The sequence below is a fragment of the Pocillopora verrucosa genome, chromosome 13, assembly GCF_036669915.1.
Source record: "Pocillopora verrucosa isolate sample1 chromosome 13, ASM3666991v2, whole genome shotgun sequence".
Lineage (NCBI taxonomy): Eukaryota > Metazoa > Cnidaria > Anthozoa > Scleractinia > Pocilloporidae > Pocillopora > Pocillopora verrucosa.
In genome coordinates this window covers 4,134,663-4,162,391 of record NC_089324.1, presented here as the reverse complement: position 1 = coordinate 4,162,391, position 27,729 = coordinate 4,134,663, and the positions used below count along the sequence as shown (strand labels likewise).

Here is a 27,729-nt window from a genome sequence, read left to right as displayed (position 1 = left end):
GGCGATGCTAAGTACATCAGTACTTAGCATCGCCATTAAAAAAAAAAGGTTAGGATGTTCTATTCAAGAATAGTTGTATTTCGTGTACCTTTTTGTTTGGATTAAGTCAGTCATTTGTTTCTAAAAAAAAAAAACAAAAACAAAAGAGAAAACTTACTCTGAGGTCTTCCCTCTCCTGTAATACTATAAACAGCAAACCCGGAGACGTATCCAACAAGTAACTTTCCAAATGACACTCCTAACCATTGGATGTTAAAGTTCACCGGTGTTTCCTAAGAAAAAGAAAACACCTTGAAAGTTAACATGACGTATTTCATGTTACTATCATCACTTAGGACTTGTGCTGACATGTTACAGAGCAATTTTCAATTGAATATCGAAAGTAATCCGATGTGGAATTGGTTTACTTCACTCAGTGATTGGTCCAGAAAACGCGTGGAACGCGTGGATTCATAACTAACACCACTTGCCAGTTTGTCACTCGCGTTTTCCCGCGCTTCAGTCAGTTTGCTTGTGTTTACTTGAGTCCTCATTGGATCCTTCTGTTATTTTTCCTTTTCTCATTGGTTGTTGAGATAACGTTTGATATGGTTCCACAAAACTCAATCGAAATGTGGCACGTAGGAGCTTACATTTAAATGCAAGTTTAAATGTAAGCATATAGGAGCTTACAATTGTCAGAGTTTTTCATGTTTCACAAGTCCGTCCAGGTACAAACATTACTTGCACCAAAAGGTACAACAGTGTGCATCAGTAAATTTACCTTGATCTTCAGATGTCTGTACTTTGTCCGATTCAGTTCGTAGACATAAATATGCCTCTTGACTGCCGCGCAGAGGCAAGTCGCTGTGTTATCATGAATACTTCCCGTGGCAAACATTAGACAATTTTTCGCCTCTGGAATTTTAATTGGTTCTGTGTCATGTCCATCTACTGCAGACAATGGATAGAGTCGTATTTGACGATTCCTTCCTAAAACACAAATGATAACACAATGTTTTAGTACATTCCCTGATGACACACTTTACTCCAAAGGACACTTTACATTCTTTGACGAAAAACTTAACCCTCATTTCGCAGAAGTGAAAATCCATTCCTTTTTGTACGATTTTTCTATTTTTGGATCATAATTTACCTGATATTAAAACGAGAAGTTGCTCATCTGGTAACATCTCTATCTGAGACACCTTCTTATTGTCACCAATGCGGGACGAACCTGAAATTAAAACGACAAAATGACAAATAAGCACAAGAAACATGAAAATTGAGGAATAAACTTAGGTCTTTGAGACTGCCCCAAGTTGGTGCATCTTATTCCTTCAGTTAACTCGGAAATAGCTGCTCCAGCCTTTCAGATAGTAGAAAGGAGCCCGATAGAGAAAGGAGGTCTGGGTACGGTAAAAAAGAAAGAGAGAGGTCTGGGTCGGGTCGCGTTCCGAACGCCTGGAACAGGTACTTACTTTCTTTCATCAATTCAATGCAGAAGAGACCATCTTCTGTACCCAAACACACTCGGTCAGTGTCTATTATTGTTGCACAGAGTGCTTGTTTGATTTGTGGATTGGACTCGGTGACTTCTTTGGCCTGGTAAACTTGCTGTATGTAGAACAAGATCACAAAGTGTCAACTATAATATACAAGTGTCTCTTATCATTTAGGAGAAATACAACTCAAATTTCCAGCACAAATTGGAAAAAAAAAGCACATCTTAATTCTTCCTCTTATCTTAAGAGGAAGATAACACAGTAACCAACAACGAGATTGCCTTCTTTAAAAAGTATGTACAGCACAAGAATATTAAGTCAGAATTAAGACGAAGGCAAAAAACTAGCAACCCGACAAGATCCGATCCGACCCGACCCGACCCGACCCGACGAGACACGACCCTAACCTCCCATGTTTTTACTCATCCGCTACTGTTGCGTCGTCTACCAAAAATACTAGTACTCCGTTTAAAAAAAACAAATTTAGACACATGTATCAAACACAGTGACCCACATTATAAAACCTAAAGGAAACATAATATGAAGAAGCAAGCAGTCTGAAAAAATGTAAAAACTACACTCTCACTATAACAGAGAATACCCCTGTATATGTCTTTAAAAACGTGTTTACCGTCTTGGAGGTCTCCTTATTTTCTTTGAGGGCTTTGTGTAACTGTTGCAGAGCATTCACCCATTTGACCCTGTCATTTTCACTTTCTGTTAATATCAGCTGTGTTAGAGATTCTCCTGGAGGGTTCATCTGAGAAGCCGTGATCTAAAAGAGACCAGCTTGTTAGTGACACCACTGCATGATGCCGATGGCTATGTTTCACTACCCAAGTATTGGATGGAAAAAATATATATATATTTACATACCCTAAAAATACACATTATGTCTTTTTTACTTGCGTGAATAACATCTGAAGCGAGCACCCCGCTGACTGAGAACTCTTCATCTCTGCAAAGAACGAAGAGTAATTTCGTGAAGATCGAGTCTTTTACAATAAACTTACATCAAGCACAATAAATTCCATTAAGTTCATTTATAATGAAACTTGACTTTAAAAATAACTGTTCAGACATTTTATACGTGAATGAAACAAAAATGCCATACTGTCGAAAAACGAGCTGCTGAACAATTACATTTCCGGGTGGTAACTTAAAATTCAATTTTCTTATCAAAAGAAGTTAATTTGAGATTGACATAACAGGGCGTGAAATTAACTTTTTTTTCTGATAGCCACTTGGCTCCTAAATTCTTCAAAGTGGTAGCCAATTCAAAAAAAGTTGGTCGCCATTTTCAAAGACAAACAAAATCTTTCTTTACGCTGTCAGCGTTCTAGATAGACCCTCCAAAATTAAGTTAGGGAAAAGATCTTTAACGTGCTACAAAGTGGACACTAGGATGGATGATATACAACGTTCAGGCTCATCTAAATCCAAGATGGCGTCTAGTTATCGATCGAGATGCATGTGCTACGTTTTGGAAACAAACTTAACGAGGAAGTTTGCCGCGGATTTACCTTTGCAAATCTTTTTAATGCACTATATCTCTTGGTAAGGTTATGATGAAACGTTCTAGTCGCCAATTTGGCGACTTACTTTCAGGATTTGGTCGCCAAAGTGAAAAATTTAGTCGCATTGGCGCCTGTATTAGGCGCAATTTCACGCCCTGTCATAAAGTGTAGTTGAGTAAAAAAGCGACGTCACCAAAATGGTTAATCTTTCACATCCTAACATCAGCATGCAAATTCTCTCCACACGTATCTCTTTACATTTCCCGTCGTAGTGACGAGAATTTGTTAAACAATGAAAAGCGTTGTTAGTAGTGACCATTGTCTTTATTCTCATGACCTAAATGTTTGATTCAGGGTTTATGTTGTGGGGAGAAATACGATGCTGGTCACTCTGGGGGTTATAAGATTGATCAAGGTAACTAGGTAACGTTTGTGCAGCGCTCACCTCATGTCAATAACTTGTGTCGCTGATTGAGAAATCTGCGGGGGTTTGTCACCAGTTACATCAAAAAGGAACAATTTGAAGTCACAGATGACAGCGAATTGTCGAAACCAACCTTTTTTGATTCCGCCTGGCTTAGGAATCTAAAGACAATAAAACAGCTAAGTAGAGGAAACCAGCGACCATCTAGTAAAACTGATAATACAGCATAAAAGTGTATCACTTCCTGTCAATACAAATTTCTGTCTGAAGACGTCATTTCCGTCCTTTGACCCTTAAGTCTTCCTGCTCAGGGTGACAATGTGACTCCTTGCACGAGACTGCGTGACACTTAGGCCGTGACAAAAAGATTGCGCAATATCAAAACGCCATCTACGAGGACAATCCGGCCATGTGATTGGTTTATTTGTACCACGTGATGGAAAATATTATTCTCTGATTGGCTATGTACCAATGTGCCCCACACACTACTGATGAAGCAAAAAGCAAATTGGACATGTTACTGAAAAGAGAATAATTTCTGACTTGGGTTACCTTCACAATTCCTTCATAAGCAGTTCCAATTCCTTTTTCAGGGTCAATTCCTAGCGGCCTTCTATTCACTACACAAAGAAGAAAGAACAATGTCAAGCAAAATTACTAATACACAAAATATTTCTACATCGATTAAAATAAGCCAGTTGTTGGAAACACTTACTTTGACTCGGAGGAATTGGACAAACAGGAGGAGCTTGATCAGTGCAGGACACATGGCAAGCGTATTGACACACTAAACAACAACAACAAAAAATAATGACGAAGGGTTAAAAAAAATACTATTTTGGAAATAACACTGCGAGAGAGTGAAAACATTTCCAAGTACTGAGTTTGACAAAGGTATACTCTAACTCAAAAAAATAAAAATCTTATCATTAACAAGACCTTGCAATAATCTGAGCAGGGCTATGGTAACTTAAAGTAACAACATAAAAATTGTTTGGTCGGGTCTCCCATTTTTACTTTTTACAATCACCATATTTGGAATGAAGTAGAGGGTAGCCTTTTTTCGGAAATCTGCACAAACAAGTTCAAATCACAAAACCTCACCTTCACATATGGAACCTTGCCTGACCAAACCGATCATTAATGATGTACACTGGCTGCACTTGGTAGGTGTAGTGAAGGTTCTTACAGAGAACTTGTGCACTCGAGGCTGGTGAGAAAAACAGAGCTGCATAAGTATAGAAAACACTGAGAAGGTGAAACAAGAGGTAACAAAGCGTGTGTGCACTAGAAAGTGAGAGGTATAGTTACGCAAAATTGAAAACTTATTAGCAAGAAATACTAAGCTTCAATAAGGTAAGTTCTAAACAAAGCAAAAAATGAATTGTGCCACGAGATAATGAATGCTTTGCCTTATCGTTTTAAACAATTTTCAACTGAGTGTCGAAATGTTTCCGTTATTCCAATGGTTTCCATTGGTAATTGGTCCAGAAAACTCGCGTCACTTTCTCAACCAATCAGATGCAAATGTAACATCAATTACGACTTGGTCGCCTGCGTTTTCCCGCGCTTTAGGCAGTTTGGTTGCTTAAACTTTGAGTTCTCTTTAGTTCTTTTCCTTTCTTCTGATTGGCCGATTTCCTTTAGTTTTAGTTTACGACACTCAATCAAAAGACGTTTTAACAGTCAAGGTAAAGTAATAGATGATGACACCATAACAAGACAGTTCACCTGAGGTGGTGCGATGGATGACACAGATGATATGGATGATCTTATTGAAATGGACTAATGGAAAATAAAAGTAAATCAAATATCAGCATTTAATGAATTATGTGCGTGTTGTGCAACGGAAACAGATCCGTTATCGTTAGAAGTCGTTATTAAATGCTGTCATTTCACTTGACAAATCCACTCCCACGAGCGGCTAAAGGAGAACTTGCTTTACAAAACCGAAACATTTTCAAGCAGAAGGTGATTAGAAGCGAGATATGAGCTGCAGAAAAATGCATAACCCGACCCCAAATTCTCAAAATGGAAGTCAAAAGAAATGTATGACAGATAGTGCGGAGAATTGATATTCAGATACTGGAAACAGAAGGAAGACACTTACATCAGGAGGAGCAGTCGAGGGAGTGCTACTCGAACGAGACCTCTGATTCTCGCTCAGTTGGCCATCTATCTCCTATTCAAACGAGCGAGAACAGAAAAACAGCAACAAGAAAAAAACATCATTAATATTGCTGAACTTTCAAAACTAAGCTTTCCTCTTGTTTATTGTTGCGATGAGGTAAGTTTCTTAAGAAACTGTGGTCCTGTGTCGGTGGGAGAGTATAACAGGGTAATTTGGTACCATCAACCGAGTTTATAACGTAAATTGGCCACCGTAAAGAGTTTTAAAGCTGACGTTTCGAGCGTTACCACTTCGCCATTCACTCTGACGAACGGCTAACGCTCGAAACGTCAGCTTTCCTATTGAAACAAGCAAGAACAGAAAAACAACAACTGGAAAAATCGTTAATATTGCTTAACTTTCAAAACTGAGTGTTTCGGTCGTTTCTTATTTCACTTTCTTTGTGAATTTGTTTGGTTTACCTGTTAATAAGATTACGTTGGCTTTACTCGACTTTGCTTAGTGGTCCAAAAAAACTCGCGCCAATCAGATACAATTCTAGCTCCAATCGCTTGTGCACCCGCGTTTTCCCGCGCTTCAGGCGGTTTGCTCGTTTTCACTTGGAGTTTTCATTGGCTCTTACAGGTATCTTCCTTTCTTCTGATTGGTAGTTGTAATTTCTTTAGTTTTGGTTTTAAGACACTCAAATAAGGAGCGCTCTTATCCTCAAAACTAAACGACTCCTTGCGTTCTTTACAAATCAAGTAAATGAAAACAAATGAATACCTCTGACAATCCTTCCAGTCTTGAGTCTCGCGAAGTTTCTCTCATGTACAAGAAAGGGAATCCATCTGTAAAAAAAACAACAACGAAACAAAGAGAAAAATTAATTTTTCCGGTAATCACACGCAGGACTATACCGCCCTCGCGCAAAACATTTTGAAGTAAAGGGTTTAACTCATACCTTGGCAACAAACATTTAGAAATAAGAACACGAAAAAAATGCCAATGCTCACGGCAACAAAACTGTATTTACGCAAATTGCAGGATTTTCTTAAGTCAAAAAGAACTTTGATCTAATTTTTCCTTCATAATATCCTTAAATTAATACTGTTGGAAAATCCCTTCTCCATAGTTAATAAGAATATTTCAGCTTCAGCGTAAAAACTGCTGAAAGCAGACGGATACATAGAGCATTTGCCCAAAACATCTCGCTTAATCTCTTTATTATGAAAATCTGGGTAAATTCCACATTATTTCTGTTAAAAAAAAGTAAATTAAATCTTACTTCCAGATTTGCCACCAACTTTCAGTTGTTCGATTTCTGCTTTGAGTTGCTTGACTTCATCACGAAGAGTATTGCACTGTGCTTCAGATTCACCCAATTTCCTATAACCATTCATAATAATCAAAACTCAACTCAATAAATTAGCAATAATTAAGAATTACATTTCCCAGGAAAATAGTCACCCGACAATTACCTGGTGAACTTATTTGAAACAAATTTAAGTGTTTACAGTACCGACAGACGTTTTGTACTCAGTTCAGTCGAACACAAGCTCTGACGATTTGCAACCAGTTTGGGTCGGTCGTAGACATCCCAACATTCAATGAGGATCAAAATCCAGGAGATGTCACGAAACAACTCGTGTGCGAGTGCGCGAAGAGATGTCGATTGTTACTTACAAGTTAAAAGAGAGTCAGGCGAGTAAGGTATAAGCAATGTTTTGCTGTGTATCCTTGTGACCTTCTTAAAAATAACAACTAAACTACTGCCAAGCGCAAGGTAAGTGCGATATTTTAAATAGAGCAATGTACTGTTTATACTAGCGAGTATGGGTACGAAACGAGTAAATTGTCTGAGTACGAATGCGGCTGTAGCTGGGTACAAATCGACTGATTACAAAACCTCTGCGGGTATAAAACAACCAACAAGCATATCGTCATACCTCGCAGAAACGATAAATCTAGCAGCATAAACTGATTTTGTATTAGCTTTTGCCTAGTTGGCTATCATATTTTTAAAGCATCATTTCAGCTCACCTCTCATTTGCTACATTAGCAGCTTTCATTTTGTTCAGTTCCTCCATCAACTGCTGCTTCGCCTGAATCTCAGCTTGAAGGTTTGACTGCAGGGTCAATATCTCTTGTTTGTCGACTTTCTGTGACCTTCTCATTTGCCACTGGTTCTTTTCACCCTGCAACATTTGCAAGAATAAAATGGAATGAAATTTATTTCTATGCACAACATACCACACAATATTTCTTAACTAGAGCCAGTAACAAAAAGAATTGATTTGTCATCTGGGCAAAAGAAAATATTAAAAGATAAATTGCCAACCATAAAGCTTGTTTCAAAAGCAGGCCACAGGATCAGCTGTGTCTTTTGTATTTGTTTGCCTATTTCAACAAGGGTTTCAATAAAAGTATTTCATCAGGGGTCCACCGCCGCCTATGAGACGCTGAACGCTGTCTGTTGAGCCTGCGAGCAGGCACTCGTGTTTGGATTTCACCTTACTGCCCCTTTTTGGGTACAGTCCCCTTTTACGCCCGAAGCTGCCACTGATGGAAAAGTTTTACTGAAACCATTGATTTAAATTGTATTGCTAGAGACTATTTAATGACTGATAAACCAATACATACCCTTGGTATTGTAGCATACCCTGAAGATTTCAGGCCATCCAGTTCTTCTGTCATTTTGCTAGCTAAGGCCTGAAGATAACCTCTCGCCTCCTTCTCGTCACTTACCCTTCATTGAAAAATGAAAAAAAAGAGAAAAAAAATTCAAAGGAAACGCCATTTTAATACAGTTAAAGCTGTACTTATGGACTATGTTAAATACTTTTGTTACATAACCCTGCATTAGGCACACAGCTTAATGAGAAAACTGAGTTTCACTTCATTCCAAAAAGTTCGAGCTAACATCATCGTTATTGTTAATTTTTTTTAATCCAGCAAACGTTATTCTTTTCATCAAAAACAGCCATACGAGAAAGGATTTGAATTATTCCATCCATTTGTAGTCTTTGAGTCCCACGATCTGATTATCAATTCTCCCTTCTAATTGCTACACATTTCCTTGTAAATAAGTTACGAGAATTTGATGTTAGATCAAGATAACAACTTCTACCTGATCAGTTTGAGTATTCTCGTTACCTGTTTGCTGGATAATGTATGGATATCATGGGGAGAAGATACACGTTAATCAATCGAGTGAAGTTAAAATAAAGCTGGGCTAAAACATACCACTGAATAATCTCAGCTATCTGAGCTTCCCAATGAGCCACAGCGTCTTTCTTCTCGTTGCTGTCCCTCATTTCTTCCTCAAGTTTACGATGAGCAGAGGTAGTACGTTTCAAAGTTTCTGTCATCTGCAACATTCAAAGCAGTAAATAAGAATCAAGTGTACCACTTGGTTTGAATAAAATGTGATACAAAAATTGGTTGCAGCTTAAAAAACTTGAACCCATCTGTTAATTAGGGACCAACAGGTTTTGGATTGGATTTCCAAAACTCAACAAGTACTGATTCAACTGGAAGAGTAAAATATGTTACTAAAAATATATTCTTCTAGCTGGGTGAGCCTCTAAATAAACTCCCCCCCCCCAAAAAAAAAAAAAAATTAATTAAATAAAATAAATAAAATAAAATAAACAAATAATTACTTATGCAGGTGGATTTCATCTTCACACCACCAAAATATTAAAATACTTAAAAGATGGATGAGAGAAATAAAGGCAGTTTTTTTTTTTCACTTTAGAGATAAATCAATCACTGCAAACCTTTTCAACGTCAGTTTGTAATTTCTTGTTCTCCTCTTCTAGGATACCCATGGTTCTCTCACTCTTTCTCCTCAATTCTTCCATGGCTTCTTGATGTTCTTTGACACTAGAATGACAAAGCAGATAGTTAGCAATACATTCGTTAATAATACATGTATCAAAGTAGACAAAATAATCTTACTCTATATGAACATATGTAAGAATATGCTTTCTTGTATTTTTTACTTAGCGCAAGCAAAGACATACCCTGCAGGAGGGGGACTTCCTAGTAAGAAGCCTATGGAGTTGTGCCGCTAGATGGGGTGACATTTTCATTGCCTTCAATTGCCCTAGATTGTCCTCAATGGGATAGCATTTTCAATAAAGTTTAAAGAATGGGTCACAAATTTGCAGGATTTTGGGGGTAAGAAATTCTGGTCAGCAGGGATTTAAAACTGGGAAGATTAGCAATTACAAAGTTGTCTGCATTGGGATTATGACAATCACATTTGCTTAAACGTGAGGGGGGTCTATAATTGGCCATACAATTGCCTATAATGGAGTAGGGATACTGAGATTCCAAAACTTGACCAAGTATCCCCACCCCCACCCCCATGACACTATCATTGACAGATTCCACAGGACAACTAAACGTTTCACTGTACCTGCCCCTTAACTAACAATCAAAACGTGATGGTTGAGCACATAAAGTAACATCATTTACCTGTCCATGCGTGCTTCATTTACTTTGGCAGTCAGTGCAGAGATCTGGAAGTATATCAAAGACCAACAAAATTAACAAGTCTGCAAGTAGCTAGTGTGACAAGCAAAGAACAGAGGTGCAGATTGAGCTGGTAACACAAATTTAAGATGGCATAAAAATTACCTCATTTTTCAAGCTTTCTCTTGCTGAATCTGCTTCAAGAAGTTTCTCATTTAACTCCTATTAAAAATTAAAAAGGCAGATGATGACTATCAACATTAAAAAAATGAAGTGATCATGAAATAGTGCAACTACTATCTAAATATATGCAAGCTTTGAACAACTTTTCATAAAAGTCAGAGATTGAAGATAGCAAAAACTCACCTTAATTTCACTAGTATATTTCTGTTGTTCATGGGATGTCGATTCCTCATATTCAAGTTTAATCTTCTCTATCTCTGCTTTGAGTCTGAAATAATAACAATAAACTTCACTAAGCTTGAATCTATGATCATTCAAAGACAAAAGGTGCACACCAATTATTACAATAACGTATTATCATGCACATTATTATATGGGGACATTTCAAGATCATGATCCCTTCACTCCCAAGATCAGATTAGTAATTCTCCTTACTATCTGCCATACAATTCTTATGATGTTAGTTAAGAGAATTTGGTATTGGATCAACTAATAATCCCATGATTGATAATCTTCTCTATTCTCATCACCTGCCTGCTTGATATTGTATTGATATTGTAAGGAGAAATTCTGTCTTGGTCACTTGTGGGAGTGAAAGGGTTAAGAGAAAAACAGAAGCAGTGTGAAGATTTAAAAAAGAGTAACATTAAACAAAAGTCTATCTTAACTTTTCCATCCCCACCGAAGACCAAAAAGGAATTTTTCTTCACAATAACAATACATTTTCAAGCAAACAGATAATGGGAAGACAGAAGTATATCAACCAAAAGATGATATTTGATTCAAAAACAGATTCACAGAACTAAAGTAAAAGAAATGAAATGACTGGCAGACAGTGCAATTAATGTATATTTTGACATTGGGAAATAATGGGTTTAGGTTAAGCGCTACCCTTAGACTATCAGAGGATTGGAAAGAATGAAGTACATTGGTGCCCCAAAGCTACCAGACAATACCATACTCAATCACAAACGTTTTTGAGATGCAGACAGTAGCCGGACATTAAAAGCTCTCACTTCTGTTCCTCACTAAACCTTTTTGGTTAGCAAAGTTTGGTTTAAAATCCTAAAATGATGACCTCATTGTCAATACATTGGCATCAAAGTGTGCCAGAACTATTTTCATTCTTCTTCCAGTTGCTGTCTGCATTTCAAAATTGTCTCTGCTAAAGTTCTCTTTTGGGACAAGCAAGGTGAAGTGCATTTATCATTTATAAATATTCACTCCTATTCCATAGCCTGAATTACCTTGTGATTTCTTGCTGCTGCTCCTCAGCTGTTGTGTCTGTGGCAAATGGTCTTCCTAGACTTCTCTGTTTGGCCTGAGATATCAATAAAGGTAACTTAATTTTCATCAACATATCCTTGATCAATAGAGCAAATTTTGATAGTAAACCACCAGCAAGTCAATAATTTTATGATAACAATTCTTGTTTCTGCCTACAAAAAGTGTAGCATTTGGCAATTTGACTTCTCTCTCTGTAATTAACAATTGAGAGAAAGAGCCACTGGATTACATCTCAAGACAGACAGATACATGAGTACATTTACACTCTGCTTTGCTGACTTTTGAATACACGCAAAACTGTTCCATTTCAAATAAAGGAATACTTGACTTTACACTGTACCTTAAGGTATTCTATTTCCTCCTCAAGTTGCTTGGCATTCTGAAAGAAAGACACCCAAGTTGTAACTCAATGAGCAAGTCCACTTAACCCTATAACCCTTTAATCCCTGAGGGTGACAAGGTTCTAATTGCTTCTTAAAATAATAATCACCCTTGAATAAAAGGTTTAAGTCACAAGAACAAAGGAAACTGATCAAAAACTAACAAAGCTCTTGATGGTTTCACAAATTCTCCCTGTTAGAACCTTGGAAATTTATAGAGAACAGTATGGAGAATATGCAGGATGTAAAAGGTTAACTCCCATGAGTGACTGAGACAATATTTCTCCCAACAATTTTGATACAATATTAAGCAGAGGAGTGATGAGAATAAAGAAAAATCTCTATTAGGGTATTCATAGTCGATCTAATATCAAATTCTCCAAACTTACAACATATGAATTGTACAGCAGAAAGTAAGGAGAATTACCAATGAGATCTTAGGCGTGAAAAGGCTAACAAAGGGTATTGAGATCTTCATATACTAACATCGACTTGCATTGGCTCAGAATTTTACATTAACCCTTTAACTCCCAGATCAAATTTGTAATTCTCCTTACTGTCAACCATTCAATTCTTATAATGTTAGTTAAGAGAATTTAATATTGGATCAACAAATTATCTCCAAATTGATATTTGTCTTTATTCTCATCACTTACCTGGTTGATATTGTATTGATATTGTAAGGAGAAATTCTGTCTTGGTCAATGAATATTACTTCACCTGATCACTCCTTGCTCTTAGTTTCCTTTCCTTGTTAGCTTCTGAGGACATTTCCTCCACTTGCGCAGCAAGCTAATAACAACAAAAACAGATGTAACATTTAAATATTACTTCTTTTCCTCCACTTACAATATTTCATTGAATAGACACATACAAAGACTGACTACCTAAGAGGCATGCGGTCAATAAGAAAAATCAAATGCTGATTTCAAGATCAACATAAACATTTTGGATTTTATTGCAATATTTCTCAAACATGGGAAATGGCTGCCATGAAAAAATTGTAGAAATCAGTACACCGGTCTTAGAAGTTGAAAAAAAGGAGAAAAAAATCTCACTTCTCTCTTTTTTCTATCAGCATTGCGAACTTCCTGCCTGAGACCATCAAGCTTTTGTAAGGTGGACTCTATTAAAACAAACAATAAACAGTTCAGTGACAAGAAAAGAATAATACCACAGATTGAAATCCTTCACTTGATTTACAGGGCTAAACCCTGCACTCTGGCCCCCTTAAATTTAATGGTGCTTTCAAAGCCAACACTTCTCATCACTTGCAGTTGTTCTTAACTTTTGAGGCATATTGAGACTATTTTCTTTAATCTTTTCATTTCTTTAAACTAAGTGAAAAGCATCAGTCATTTAGAGTTGCTGCAGATGACTAGAAATTGTTTGTTAGCTCCTAATACACTCAGTGGAGATTAACTATCTTGATCACTTTGTCTCCCCATACTATGCTGCAAGTTACTAAATACATTTTGCCTTCAATGAAAAGGCATTTGCAGTACAGGTTTGAGCTTTAGTAAGAAAGAAAAACTTGGTCTATAATTTACAGCACCAACCCCTTCAACACTAGGGAAGAGATTTATGTGCTACCTTTTAAGTTGAAAGCTAAAGAAAATCAAACAGTTCCTACCCAGTTCTTCCTCTTTTTCACGCAGCATTCTCGACACCTTAGTCTTCTGTGATCTTATGTCTGCCAGCTTGTCATTCAATTCACTAAACTCTGCCATGGCAAGTTTTCTTTGGTTGTGTGCTTCTTTCAATTCCTTCTGCTGTGAGGCTATTTTTTCATTAGCCTCCTGAAGGACCTAAGGTTTCAAGCAGTAGAAAGTGAGAAATCTATTTAGGTTCTATCAAAACTTTCTCCTCAAGTATCAATTTCAGTTTACATTGACAGACATTAAGGGAGAAAAGTAACTTAACTTACTCTTTCAATGTCTTCCTTCTCCATTTTTAAGCCTCTGTTTTCTCTATCCAAGGACCGCATCTTGGCACTCATTTCTAGCAAAAGAAAAACAACATCAGACAACTGTAACTCTTTAATGTTTAACACTTACTCGCTCTAAGATTGTCCATGAAGGTGACCATAATTCTCAAACTCATAAGGTAGAAGTTGTTACTTTTGATTTAACAACAAATTATTGAGACTAATTTACAAGGAAATGTTTAACAGTTAGATGGGAGAGTTAAAAATCAAATCTTGGGAATTTAAGGGGTAATTTCTCAAGACTCAAGTTAAATCTCCACCCTGTAACAGATGAGAGCGACTGCACCCCTCAACTTTACTTTGTTTTTCAGTTTTCCAATAATTTAATATCTTTGGCAAACAGAAATGGTGGTACTGTTTCTTGATATCTTGCCCGAAAACATGGTCATCACATAAAAGGCATCACCCTTGGGGCTTGAAGCAGACAAACTAACTAGATCATAAACATTATCTTGCTGTTTCACCAAATTCTCCAAACAAATTTACAAGGAAATTCATCACAGATAGAACAGAGAGTTACTAGTCTGATCAGTGGGGAAAGCTTGCCTTCATTAGTTGACTCCAAATCTTTTCGAGACGTCAACACATCTTGCAATTCTTTTTCTAACTCAGAAGATTGGGCCTCATACTCTGTTGATTGCAAACAAAGCAACAATCAATTCTCTTAAATAAGGACTATTAACACTCAAAGAGGCCCCCACTTAACTAGCCTTGATCTAAAATTCAAATTTCTAAAAAGCACCCCCCCCCCCCCCCCCCACTTCTCCAATAAGGTCCTTTACCTTTCCATCTCAATTAAAAAACTGTAAAATAAATTTTTATTCATTTGGGATAGGCTTGCAAATTATAAAGCCTGTCTAAGTTTTCATTTTCATCAAAGAAATGTAGATTGAATACTTTCTTGATTAAATCCAGGGAGAAAAGCAGAAGAAAAATAGTGGGTGGCACCTCAATCATCTAAATGTTACTGATGAGCCTCATTCTCAAAAAAATCCTCTAAGAGAACATGAGAAATCAAATGACTCCCAAAGAGCAAATAGAAAGGTCTACACTAAGTTTTTGCAAAAAAAAAAGTATGGTTTAACCCTTTAACTCCCAAGATCTCAATAGTAATTCTACTCACTGTCTGTCATACAGTTCTTGTCATGTTAGTTTGCAGAATTTGGTATTGGATCAACTTATAATCCCCTAACCAATATGTTTCTTTATTCTCATCACTTGTCTGCTTGATATTGCGTTGATGTTGTGAGGAGAAGTTGTGTTTTGGTCACTCATGGGAGTTAAAGGGTTAAGATTCAACGAGCATCCTCTTACCCATGGCTTTCTTCTTCATTGATGTCATTTCGTCTTTAAGTCTCTTCATTTCCATGGTGTCTATTTGGTCACTTTTAGAACCATCAACAGACAGTGCTTGATCTTGCAATGCTTTAGTGGATTCTATAAAACAATTTATATGAAATTAAGATAGTAGTGCAGGTAACCAGAAAAAAAAGATGGCCTAATTTTTACTGAACTCCACACTGAGAGGTGTAGCTTTGATTCCCAACTGGGAGATCACACTCTACAGTGCCTCTCCATCCAAAAGTGTTTATGAATAAAAGGAAATTGCCAAAAGAGGGGCTCACCTTGAAGCTTTCTGGCCAGTTCCGATTTCTCCCTCTCAAGCCTCTGTATTCTTCTTTCATAAGCTTCGACAGATAGTGAGCTAGGAACTTGTTTAAAAATATAAATCATATTGAGATTCAATGGTATAATTAAATTTAAGAAGGGCAAAGTGTTAGAGTTGAAAACTAACCACCATCTTGATTTAGCTTCAAGAGGTAATAAATATGAAACTTTTTGTCAAAATATCAACAATATCTATTGACAAAATTTAAAAAATATCAGTAAAATATTATTAATCAATCAGAAAAAAGGTGACAAGAATAAACAAAAGTTTCAGGTTGCTGGTTTTATCTCGACATACACCAATTTATAAGTCATAATAATTAAATGGAAGTATTGCTGATAAGAGCGAGGTACTTCAGAGGTTACTAGTTTTGGATGTTGTTTGAGCTATGCCACTCATAAAAAGAAATCAAAGATGCAAAGCATTTCATACAAATTACCATTATTCGTGACTGGTTCTAGAGTGACATGCCCAGCTTCCTTTATCACAGAATGAGCTTTATCAGAGAGTCGACTAGTGCAGAAAAAAAGCAGTAATGATGTTAGTTTTACACTGTACATTAACTCACTATCCAACTGGACTTACTTACACTCAAAGGAAAAAGAAAACATTCTCTCTTTGAACCCCAAATGTCTTAAGGCCATGACCCAGAATCCAAGATACTCCACAAGTTCACATACCTATTCTCTGTAAATGAAAATCCAATGAACGGCAAATGATGTCCAGTAAAAGGGGAAACAGATGATGGCCTCATAGCATCCTGAAGATTAAATTGAAACTATTTCATTTGAAGCTAAGGAAAAAACAATTATACAAAGTTGTGTGGTAAGTCTTGGCATTTGTAAATTTTTTATAAAATAAAGGTTAAATTTGGAGTGCTCTTGTTAGCGTAAAAATATATGAACCAAGTCATCTTTGAAACAGTTTATAAAAAAAATCATATAAAAAAGGAATTGGATGCCTGACTTTTAAAAAAACAAATAGCATGGTAGCATCTAGACCACTTGTCAAATTTCTGTTATCTACACTTTGCAAAACATAATCAGAAAAGCAATCACAGCACATACATTTGCTCTTGATTCATCAATGTCTACATCAAAGTTTGAAGTATCTGATGGACTGCTAACATCAGGGATGTAAGGCGGTACAGCTGTGAAATACCAAAAGAAACAAAAATGATAAGTACTTTGATTTTTGATAGTCAAAGACAAATGATAGTCTTAGAGGTCTGATAACATGTCTCCCAGTTTGCAGTGCAATAGCATATAAACTTGCAACAACAATGACAAAAAATGCTTTAATAAGCCCATGATATAGATTTCAAGTTTCTAATGAATCTCTCAATCTAATAACTTCCTTTCAAATAACCCCCCTCCCCCCACCCATCATTTCAGTGAAACTATTTTCTTGAAGTCCAGGAAATGAGCATGTCCCCCCTCCCCTCCCCTCCCCTCCCCTCCCACTTACTACTGGTAAAGCACTACCAGGTTAGCATAAACTTACTGTCGCCAATGTTGTCCCAGTCAATTCCCTCAAAGAAAGGGTGATTTCGAAAATCATCAATTCCATTTTGACCTAATCTTTGTTCCATTTTACAACACAGTCTGTCAGATAAACAGAACACAGGTGAGTTTAAATTTAATGCAAATCCATTCCTGGTGTTAGCCATAGACATCACTTTTAACCTCAATGATTGAAAATTTTCAGACAAACCTCTGCATTAAATCTCTGGCATTATTTGACACTTCCACATCAGAAGGAAAATTGAATTTGCCCTGAAGAGAAGAGACAACACACATTCAGCATCCAAATTCTTTAGCACCAAATTTTACTCCAAATAGCTTGACTACAGTTAAGGAATCCTTACCTCAGTCAAAACTTTTGGTTTTGGGTTTACATATGTTGAGAATGGTTAAGCATCCACTATCAGTTACAGCTATCAAGCCAAATTGACAAAGGTTTCACTTTTGTCTCCAATTTCAATGGATTTTTTTACCAGTGAAAAAACCCTTGAAAAAGGCACCTACCCATATCTGAATTCATTCCTCTGATTGATAAGTTTTAACTAGCTATAAGTGTCCTTAATTCCAATTTTGTTGAGGGATGCACATCAAATAACATTCAACTTGATCAGTCATATTACTAAATTTACACAAACTAGTTCTTAAATTTGGTGCAAAAGGCAACAGTTTGCTAAATTTTAGAAACTTACAGTGTGGCTCATAATTTTGCTGTAGGTTTCCACCAAAGATTCTGCGTAAAATGGAGTTTCACCAAAAAGCATTTCATACATACACACACCCAAGGACCACCAGTCACACTCAACTCCATATTCTCCTCTCCCATCTTCCATGGCCTGCGCAAGATATAAAAAAAGGAAAAAAAGGTTTTAAGGGTGAAGTGGAAATAGTTTTGACAATAATCATAAATCCTTGTATGTGCCTAGGGAACAACCTTTAAATAAAGTTAACCCTGTACACCATAACATCAGTATACATATTCACCATACTGTTCTCTATACATTTTTTTATGGTGCTGATGAGATGAATTTGTTTCACGAACAAGAGCTCCTTTGCACAGTTCAACATCTCAGCTAGCCTGGTAGCCCGAGGCTAGTAAAAATTTGGTTGGGTTAGTAATAAGGGGAAGATTTGCGTGTTTGGGGTTGAAGTAGACCTTGAGGAAAAGTAATCCGGGCTTCCAAGTTGTGTTTCAGGCTAGTAAATTTTAGAAATCACTAGCCCAGTGGTTAGTAATGCAGATAGCCAGGTGTTGAACCCTGCTTTAGTTGGTGATCATTTCCATCATTGTTGTGACCTAAATGTTTAATTTAGGGGTGATACTGTAAGAAGAAAATAGAAAATAGTCACCCTCAGATGCTACAGGGTTATGCTGTAAATGGAATTTAACATAGATGATGACTAGGAGAAAATCTGGTCGGTAACATTTTGTAGGTGTTTCAAATTGTTAGCATTTGTTTGCATTCTGAAACGTGTAACAGCAGTCATGAGGTTGTGGGAGCCCTGAGGCTGTCCTTGACAAGGGTATTTATCATTAATGCATACATTGGTTTTCCTGTGTGATTCCGTTGTGTCCAAATTACCAAATCTAGTATAAAACTGACACATAACCATACCTGTAGGATTTCGGGAGAGATATAGTCAGGGGTACCCACAGCAACAGCTGATCTCACCTAAGAAAAAAAAAAAAAGGGAAATGTGAAGTTTGTATGGTATAAGGTTCAAAGCAATCCAAGCATTGTTAACCCTCTCATTTTCAAAATCTTATTCCCAATCCTCCTAACTAATAGCAATATTTATAAAACCTTCATGAGAACTTGTTGTTGAATCAAAACAATATTTCATTTCAATCAATTGCTCTGAAGGGCTAACACTGGAAATGTCAGAGTTAAAACTCTTTACAGTGGCCAATTACCTGTTACACTGATTTTGTTATTCTAAATTCTCCTCCCAGTTCATTTCACTTGTTAACCCTACTAGTCCCATATGTGACTAACATAAAACTTCTCCCTATTACAGCCATGCATAATCCAGCAAACAGGTAATGAGAATACTCAAACTTATCAGGTAGAAGTTATTATCTTGATCTAGCATCAAATTCTTACAACTAATTTACAAGGAAATATGTAGCAGCTAGAGGGGAGAATTAACAATCAGATCTTAAGAGTGAAAGAGCTAAGTTGTAAGAAGTATTTATCAGATGACCATTCCAGGAGATGAAAGGTAAGAATTAAAGGAATGCTGGCCACAAGCCTCAATCGTTCACTCATACCGGGCAGTCTTGCCTCTAACAGGGCTATGTATTCATCCTGTAATTTTTTTTCAGAGTGAACTGCAATGCAATCATCATGGTCCTAACAAAGGCCAATTCTGCTTACTCTGCATTCTATCTCCAAATTTAACATTAGAACAAAACAAGGAAACACTTACAGTGCCCTTCTTTCCAAGCTTTGAACAGGAACCAAAGTCAGCCAATCTGATATGTCCACTAACATCAAGAAGAAGATTATCAGGCTTGAGATCCCTGAAAAACAAGAGTTACAAAGCATTATAAAGAATTGTAAAGGAAAACTTGAATGCAACTAATTAAGCTGCTACACCAGCAAAGCCTGGTTTTCATATGTCCAGAAAATCACAGACAATTAACAATTTCACTGTTTCCTGACCATCCCAGATTTTTCATAAAAAATGCCAACTTCCTGGGATGGTCAGCAACAAATATGGAAAATTGGGAACATTTCTAATTTCCCATTACATTCCAAACTTCAGAAATGCACTCCATGATTGTCTGGGATCTTAACGACACATGAAAACCAGCCTAACACAGATTCACCTTCCCACTGGAAATCAATGTGCTCTAAGATAGATAGCATTTCCTACCTGTGCACATAGTCCATTTTGTGTATTGAATTCACAGCCAACACCACTTCAGCCAGGTAAAACTTGGCCATTTCTTCTGGCAAATGATCTTCATATTTACTGAGGAGAGTTAGAAGATCACCTCCACTGTAGTAGTCCATGACAAAATACTATTGAAGAAACAAAATAAACATTGGCACCAATTACTCCTCCCCTTCTTCATTGAACCATAAGTTGTTAACCCTTCAAGTCCCACTCATGACCAAGACAGAATTTCTCCTTACACTATCACCACAATATCAAGCAGACGAGTAATGAGTATAAAGAAAAATATCAATTAGGGGATTATTGGTTGATCCAATTCCAAATTCTCCAAACTAACATTATATGAATTGTATAGCAGACAATAAGGGGAATTACTAATAAGATCGTGGGAGTTAAAGGGTTAAGCCATAACAGTGACAATAACAAAAATATTTTTTATTAACCTATCAGGCTGATATTGAAGCCAAAATGGGTGCGACAGTAACCACTTTCACTCCAAGCTGTAACAATTAAGAAAAGATTTTGGCACCTGAATTTGCAATGAAAGTTGCTGATTTAAAATGTGATAAACTAATTATCCAATGATCAATTTGTAATTTAAGGTTGCCAAACATTGATTTTGAAAAGCTTGGAGCTGTAATCACCATACAGAGTGCAGGAATACCTAAAAAATCATTTTCAATATCTTTGGGATACTAACTTTTGCTGCAAATTAAGTTGCAACATTTTTGCGATTGCCAAAGCCATCAAAACAGTCACAACTCAAAATGCTGAATGCAATGACTTATAATCAATACTACAAGACAATTTTTAGACAATATTTGTCTTAACCTAAAGCTAGTATTTGAATGTGGTAAGGTGCACAACAAACTGCAACAAAGATTGCGATCCTACCAAATAATCAGCATCTTGAAATGCATAATGCAGAGTAGTTATCCATTTCTTGTCTCCATACACAAGGACATCTCTTTCCTCTTTAAAGCATGCAGTCTGCAATAGAACAACCGAATAAAAGTATTAAATACAACTCCACTAACACATAAGGACAAAAAGAATTATTGTATAACTCAACTGAGTTTGGAAGTAAGAGGCAAATAATCCACTTATATTATTAATTGTTTTAATTTGAGTGATTACACTTTAACTGACCATTCAATACTGGTAAAGACTGTACAAACAGGCCATTAGGATTCAATCAAGGTTGATAACGACTGTTTAATAGATGTAACGGTTACTGCAACAATAATTTGGGGGGGGGGGGGGGGATTTTCCGACTTCAATGACCAACCACTTGATACTGGTTCAACTGTATCAGATTTTGTTGGCATAAAAATATGCAATTTCCACATTGGTGAGAACTATATCTAAGAATCTTTTACATCTACTCTCAAAAATTTCAGTGAAAAAAAGGTTTTGGTAATACCCTTGATGAGATTAACTTGTTTTACATTGTGAAAGGGTTACAGGAACTTTTCACTGAAGAGTAGAAAAAAATCACTAGAGTGGAACAATATTTAACCATACTTCCGGTTAATTAAGTCATTCTTGTCAAACTTGGGTCATGTGCCAACCATGCTTTCCGGTTTTGTTCCTTTGCCTAACAATCCCTTGTCATGTTCTTCCATTATTGAGAATGGATCAGAATAAACACTACTTAATTTGACTTAGCACTGGGCACGATTTAATCCTTTGAAGATCACGAGTTTAAAACCTTGATAATGCCTGAAACACTTACAAACAAAATATATTCAAGATGTTTGCTATCAGGATTTTCACATTTTCAAGACAGTTATTAATTACTTTGCTAATTGACAGGTTATTATAATACAGTTGAAGGTAAAGTGCAAAGTAAGCTGTAAATGAATTTCAAAGGCATATTGTGCATTAATGTCATAAGCTTAAAGAATTATTACAAATTGAATTTAAAAAAGTGTGTAATGGATAAAATTTAGCTCACTTTAAAAATAGGTTTGATAAACTTTTAAGAAGAAGATAATGTTTCTTAAAGAATTACCAAACAAAATGTACTTCTTGGCAGCCAAAAATTGGAAGCAAAATGCAAAACAGGATGCTTATCTAGAATGTGGCTTGTACAACAATTACTTGGTTTCTTGTTAATTAAATTAAGGAGACAAATTAAAAACATACTTGCTGTACTAAGTAAATATACTGTAGGTTTAAATACACTTTCTTATTTCAACTACAAACAAAAGATATGGGAGGATGTTTTAATGGTTCTGAAAAAATGCAAGAAATTTGCTGAAAAGGCAAGTATATATATATATTTTTTTTACGGCACCATTTTACTTCAGTTTGTATTTGGTTCTTGCAGTGAATTTGACAATCTTTAAATGAGGCTGAATAAACATCATATCATGTACTACATGTTATTTACAATGAGACTCTGACAATGCAGTGGAAACCAAACTTTGAGATATCAGACAAAACAAGAGAATGCTGGAATGTGACATTTTATAGATAAGACCAACATAGTAATTTGAACGTGTCGCAAAAACTGGTTAGAATATTCTCAACACTCTACAGAGTCAAAACAAAAAGACAGGAAATTAAAATGAGAGCTGTCACATTGCTTTTGATATTTTGCATTGTTTATAAAATGTACAAGAAGGAGATGCCATGCACCGGGATATTTCATTGTCTTAACCCTGGGAATCACAACATGAGAAGCATACTTCTTTATCTCCACTCAACAAGAAGAGTAAAAGAAAAGCTATACAAATTTCTAGTGTTGCACCTATTTTCACAATTTGAAGTGTGCTGGTTAGTCAAGGGAAAAAGTTCACATTATTCCGCAATTTAGAATTAAACATGCATGTACTAAAGAACTGATCACATACAACAAAACATTTCATGGTTGCTATTTCTGACATGCTGTGGATGACATTTTGTGTTAAGTACTTCTAAACTAACTTTACACTTGTATTGAAGAATGAGTTCAATTATTTATAGAGCCAACAGAATACAAACTTGCTCTAACTTGATCTGTCATCTTCCCAAACAAAACACCCCTTCTTTAAAGGCTAAAATTCATGCTATAAATTCCATGTTCAACCTGTACATCTGATGGTGAGGTTGTTCTTATTGTTCGTGGAAATGATAAAGGTGATGCACTTTGCAGCAACCATTGATAGCATATTTTCAGCTGTCTATCCGTTTTTCCAGAAGTTACGACACAAGAATTACAATCAATGAAACAAAAGAAAAACGAGCACATCTGTCTGCAGAGGTGAATATAACACTGTATTTTTTTTCGCAATATAACCTCTGACACTGACGGAATAACAAAAAGAAACTCTTGAGCCTTGATCTATATGAAACTAACTCTCTTTTTTATCTAAACATAGTCATACATTTACATGAATATACACAAAAGCTGTGCTTCACGATTCAGAGCACAAGAATTTCCTACTCAAAACTAATGGAGCATCGAAACTAAGCATGAAATCAAATAAAGGCAGCTGTGAGTAGGAAATATCGACTCTCCTCGCCACAGAAAATCTTACAAAGCAAACACTGATATGTATTCTGACCATAGGGAATCCTTGTGAAAGTAAATAATTTTGGCATAACGTGGTTATTTAAATTCGCACCGGTGCATTACGAATGCAAACCGAAACTGTGCGAATACCACAGAGTGCTCCAATTAGAGACTCCTGCACTTCTATTCGTTCGATAAAGGATTAAGAATTACCGTGTTTCACAAACAGATACGAATGCTGAATTTTGTCAAAAATCAACATTTGATCAATTGTAAAGTCGCTTAGCAAACGAATGTGGATCGCTAGAGTGTCAAAATAGGAATGTACACTTCTCAGACATGCAGTTTCAACTCATTTAATTTCCACAAGACCGAAGCGGAGCCAATCGTCGGGTCAAAATTAACCCAAAAGACTAAACAATACTTCACTGAATAGATGAATGAGCTACTCACCTCGGCTCTTTTCAACATTTCCCATTTGTTTAAAGTCTTCATAGCGTATATTCTGTCATTGGATTTCATGCGAACCACAGTCACCTATAAAGGAAAGTTCGATAGGAAAGTTCACGTCTTGTGCTGAAGAGAATAATATAAGCTTGGGCGAAAAACTTTATTTCCCACAAAAATTAAGGATTCTTACTTCTCCAAATGCTCCTTTACCAATCAAGGTAAGGGGATCGAAATCTTCTCGGCGCAAACGAAGAGTTTTAATCTTCGTCGCTATCGGCTTCACTGCAATGAACACATAACAACACATACATCAACCACCAAGCTCGCAGGCAACTATCGCAGTTAGAATAACTCGGCTGTCATAAATCACAAGCTCAGCTTTACGTTTCAATGCTGATTCTCCACTTACCATTCTCAATAAATTCACTGATATTTTTGTCTCTACGAAGGGTAGAATTACAACACTCGTCGTACAACAACAGTAAAATGTCTAGTAAGGTCTCAGTGCTAAAAGACCCTTTCTCTTTTCCACCGTAAGAGAATACATTCTCTAATTGTTTTAGTCTTTCTTCGGCTGGTGCTTCGCTCGCTGCTGCCATGATTAGTTCTATTGTCCTCGCTTCCAGCAATTAGCAAGTGATGTAGTTGGGCGTACAGACTACCGCATATTCTCACTCGATTATACACCGCTTCTGTGTTCTATGGACATGGTGGTCTCACAGTCGTGACGACCCAAAATCCTTTAAGTGTTACACCGTCGGTCCAATTTCCTGAAGGCTAGTCTTCGTTTGGAAATACTGGCTTTTAAGAGATCTCATAGACCGGCTAAAGTCCGCAGCTTTGACCAATCTTCGATCGATGATTCTACGCAAAAACAATGCCTCATATGCTTTCGAAGAAAATCGGAAATATGGTAGATCACCGCCAATGGCATTGTGGGAAAGCCAAGCCTAACATACCGCTGACGTAATGGCTTAAGAAGGCACAGGGGAGTTATGGGTAATAAGTGTTGCCCAAAAAAAAAAAAAAAAACGAACTATAAGAGGAACTATTGAGAAGCATCTAAATTCATCGAAAATATTAATATAGTATTATGATCAGAATAAAATAGGAGGAGAAATAAACGAAATTATGAGATCACTAGAGGCTAATTAGTTCATCGTGAGACTATTTCCAACATCTTGACTCTTCCGGTTACGAGATATATACCCACTCCCACTCAAGCAGCTTCCTATCACAAATATCAATTATTTTTAGATCAGAAGAGGCTTCCACAACACATAAAGCGACTGTACTGGTATCAAAAGAAAACGAGCAAATTTATTAGCCTATGGAAAAATTGTTGTGCTTAGTCGCGGGACTTTGTTTATTAACAACCATGATAAGTTGATCAAGGCAGATACACGATACATGACCGTGGCTAATTTGGAAAGCTGACATCTCGAGCAATTCTTCCTCGTAGGAGTAATTTGCTTGTTGTTTATTGGCCGCTCAAGAGTTATCGAAATCTTCGTCAAATTCTGAACGCATTTTTCCTCGCGCGCCAGAGAAATGTAAACCATCGTTGAAGGATTTGTTAAGAGAAGTTCGCGAAAAGGCTGTTTTTATCACTCCCAATCAGTAAGGCGCCGTTTCAATCTAATTAAATGCTCATTGTCGTGTTGTCACAAGTGTCAACTTTTCAAGACCGGGAATGTCATGGGTAAAACCTATTATCAGTATGCGTCAGCCTAGATAGATTCTAAGGCCATTAACATTCTGTTAAGATTCAGTCTCATTCGCATGTTCGCAATTCTTTTTTAATATACTGTCTTTTTTTTTCTTTGTTTTCACTTGTTTCCATATCATCTAACCTTGTTTAAAATCCACTGAAGAGTGATAGCTGACATACAAACATACAAATATATAATTGAGTTAGTAAGTAAATGAACAAATGCAAATCATTACCTTGCTTGAATAGAACTGAATCTAATTACGTCAAACTGCTAGCTGGACTGATTCAAATTTATAAGGTCAGTCACTGTAGATCCAACTACTTCTACAGTTTTAACAAGCAAATTTTTCTATGAATTAAATGCCTTATGCTACAAAATGCTAGTTATTTCGGGCTTCGACCTCACTTGAGACCTCTAAATAACCCTGTGTGATTATAAATGATCAATTGATGCGTCGAAAAACTGATGAAGATCCTAACAAAACAAAGACTTTCCTAGACCTCAATCAAAGCAAAAGAACTGTCAAGTTGACTGATTTAAAATTTCCTAAGAAATTTAAGACCAGAAGCTAAATCTTCATTTAATTGAAGTTTCGTGATTTACCTCTAATATATTACAACCACATATATTCTAGAACATTATTTAAAACTCATTCTGTGCAGCCAAGACATGGACGTCTCTCGTCTATACGTTTCCTCTCATTAAAAACATAAAGATCAAAGCAAAATTAACATTTTTTCTTAAAGCCTCAGGTTGAAAAAAATATCAACGGCTAGATAATCAAATACTTGAGACTGCTTAATTGTTTAAACTATGTACGAATTCGTAATTTAATTCAGTTAAGAATAATTGTTAGATAACCAAAACCCTGACCAATTTTAGGTATTTCCTGAATGCGACTATGGATGGTTATTCACCTTTTCTAGAACCTGGTTGTCTAAATCCTTCTTAGACACTACTTAGGCGAGAACCTCTTATGTTATCCCAGTTCTAACAACCTGCTGCATCTCGCAGTCTCGTCCTTAATCCCCACCTTAATCTGAAGCGAAACGGCAAGTTTACTTTACCTTACTCAGAGCAAACTTACGCTATAAACTATTCAATGTTTTGGAATCTAAAATACGTCATAACGTAAATAAAAGCTCAATTACAAAATATCGTGCGTCTCAATTAGACCGTAAATTATCCGTGTTAATATAATCTTTAAATGCCTTTATCGCCCAAGTGCTTTGGTCATGCAAAGCTATTTGATCCGGACGAGAAGTTACCATTTCATCTGACACGGGACACATGGAGTCCTATCAAATTGAGATTTGTTGTACATTGAGTTGGTTAATTGAATTTCCACAAGAGTATAAGTTGACTCTTTTTGCTGAAAGTTCAAATGGTGAAGTGTGCCGGTAGTCAAAAATATTCACCCAACATAATAAAATTTGAGTTTAAAAATTTCAGAATAAAATTTTCCCACAAAAAAAATGATTAGACGGCAATTCAAGCGATTTGACTAAAGTACCACAAGAAAAGTGTGTTTAACTACTCTTCATTTCCCGCCATGACATGACTTACATCAATCGCAAGGAGGGACCCTAAAGGCTGCTCATTATTTATCGCCTGGGGGGTGGGGACCGGAAAGGAGTCGAATGGATTTGGTTGCGTCACGATACAATTTACCCGATCCCCTATAAGGCTCTGTAATATTATTATGATTCCCCCACCCCAACCCCCCTCCTTCATCGGCAGTCAGTTTTAGTCTCCCTTTTACATTCTGTTGGCGACGAGTGATCTCCCTCTCCGCTACCACCCCTCCCCCCAAAAGGCGGTAAATAAGGCCAAACAGTTGTGCGTTCAATGGCTGCACCCGTTGAAATTCTGTTTTACCGGGCACTTCATATTAATCAGCTTACTCTGTTCTAATCGAGTAACAATGTAGCATGAACATTTTGGGGATTTTTTTCCTTTTTTTTCTTTTTTACTTTCGCAAATTCGCAATTTTGCTTGTTCCTTGGGGAAAATTTTTTTTGCGGTGCCAATTCCAAATGACTGTAAATTGTGATGGGAATTTCTCAAGTTTTTGCGATTTTCATTCAGGTGTCACAGCATTACCAAGAAAAGACACGT

At 36.5% G+C, this 27,729-nt stretch overlaps 1 protein-coding gene across 5 annotated transcripts in view; it reads right to left on the bottom strand.

The window, feature by feature from the left end:
• Positions 1-24,800, bottom strand: part of LOC131776844 (serine/threonine-protein kinase MRCK alpha) — a 36,121-nt gene extending 11,321 nt beyond the window's left edge. For 4 of the 5 annotated variants that reach the window (XM_059093052.2, XM_059093073.2, XM_059093058.2 and 1 more), the window contains exons 1-43: positions 24,306-24,800; positions 24,087-24,178; positions 23,900-23,983; positions 20,842-20,937; positions 19,924-20,072; positions 19,474-19,567; positions 18,660-18,716; positions 17,736-17,879; positions 17,237-17,298; positions 17,027-17,127; positions 16,591-16,673; positions 16,204-16,283; positions 15,963-16,036; positions 15,480-15,566; positions 15,169-15,291; positions 14,401-14,484; positions 13,795-13,868; positions 13,501-13,675; positions 12,926-12,993; positions 12,588-12,659; positions 11,828-11,866; positions 11,448-11,521; positions 10,384-10,468; positions 10,183-10,239; positions 10,021-10,064; positions 9,318-9,423; positions 8,782-8,906; positions 8,179-8,284; positions 7,579-7,733; positions 6,824-6,924; positions 6,322-6,386; positions 5,536-5,607; positions 5,157-5,210; positions 4,530-4,635; positions 4,141-4,212; positions 3,978-4,045; positions 3,447-3,586; positions 2,361-2,442; positions 2,116-2,259; positions 1,461-1,596; positions 1,136-1,216; positions 764-972; positions 158-272 (exon numbers count right to left, since the gene is read on the bottom strand). In XM_059093052.2, the coding sequence (XP_058949035.2) occupies positions 158-272; positions 764-972; positions 1,136-1,216; positions 1,461-1,596; positions 2,116-2,259; positions 2,361-2,442; positions 3,447-3,586; positions 3,978-4,045; positions 4,141-4,212; positions 4,530-4,635; positions 5,157-5,210; positions 5,536-5,607; positions 6,322-6,386; positions 6,824-6,924; positions 7,579-7,733; positions 8,179-8,284; positions 8,782-8,906; positions 9,318-9,423; positions 10,021-10,064; positions 10,183-10,239; positions 10,384-10,468; positions 11,448-11,521; positions 11,828-11,866; positions 12,588-12,659; positions 12,926-12,993; positions 13,501-13,675; positions 13,795-13,868; positions 14,401-14,484; positions 15,169-15,291; positions 15,480-15,566; positions 15,963-16,036; positions 16,204-16,283; positions 16,591-16,673; positions 17,027-17,127; positions 17,237-17,298; positions 17,736-17,879; positions 18,660-18,716; positions 19,474-19,567; positions 19,924-20,072; positions 20,842-20,937; positions 23,900-23,983; positions 24,087-24,178; positions 24,306-24,495 (4,225 nt within the window). In that variant the 5' untranslated portion in view covers positions 24,496-24,800. The remainder of the gene's footprint in view (positions 1-157; positions 273-763; positions 973-1,135; positions 1,217-1,460; positions 1,597-2,115; positions 2,260-2,360; positions 2,443-3,446; positions 3,587-3,977; positions 4,046-4,140; positions 4,213-4,529; positions 4,636-5,156; positions 5,211-5,535; positions 5,608-6,321; positions 6,387-6,823; positions 6,925-7,578; positions 7,734-8,178; positions 8,285-8,781; positions 8,907-9,317; positions 9,424-10,020; positions 10,065-10,182; positions 10,240-10,383; positions 10,469-11,447; positions 11,522-11,827; positions 11,867-12,587; positions 12,660-12,925; positions 12,994-13,500; positions 13,676-13,794; positions 13,869-14,400; positions 14,485-15,168; positions 15,292-15,479; positions 15,567-15,962; positions 16,037-16,203; positions 16,284-16,590; positions 16,674-17,026; positions 17,128-17,236; positions 17,299-17,735; positions 17,880-18,659; positions 18,717-19,473; positions 19,568-19,923; positions 20,073-20,841; positions 20,938-23,899; positions 23,984-24,086; positions 24,179-24,305) is intronic. The other variant, XM_059093066.2, reaches the window with a different exon arrangement.
• Positions 24,801-27,729: the final 2,929 nt, after the last annotated feature.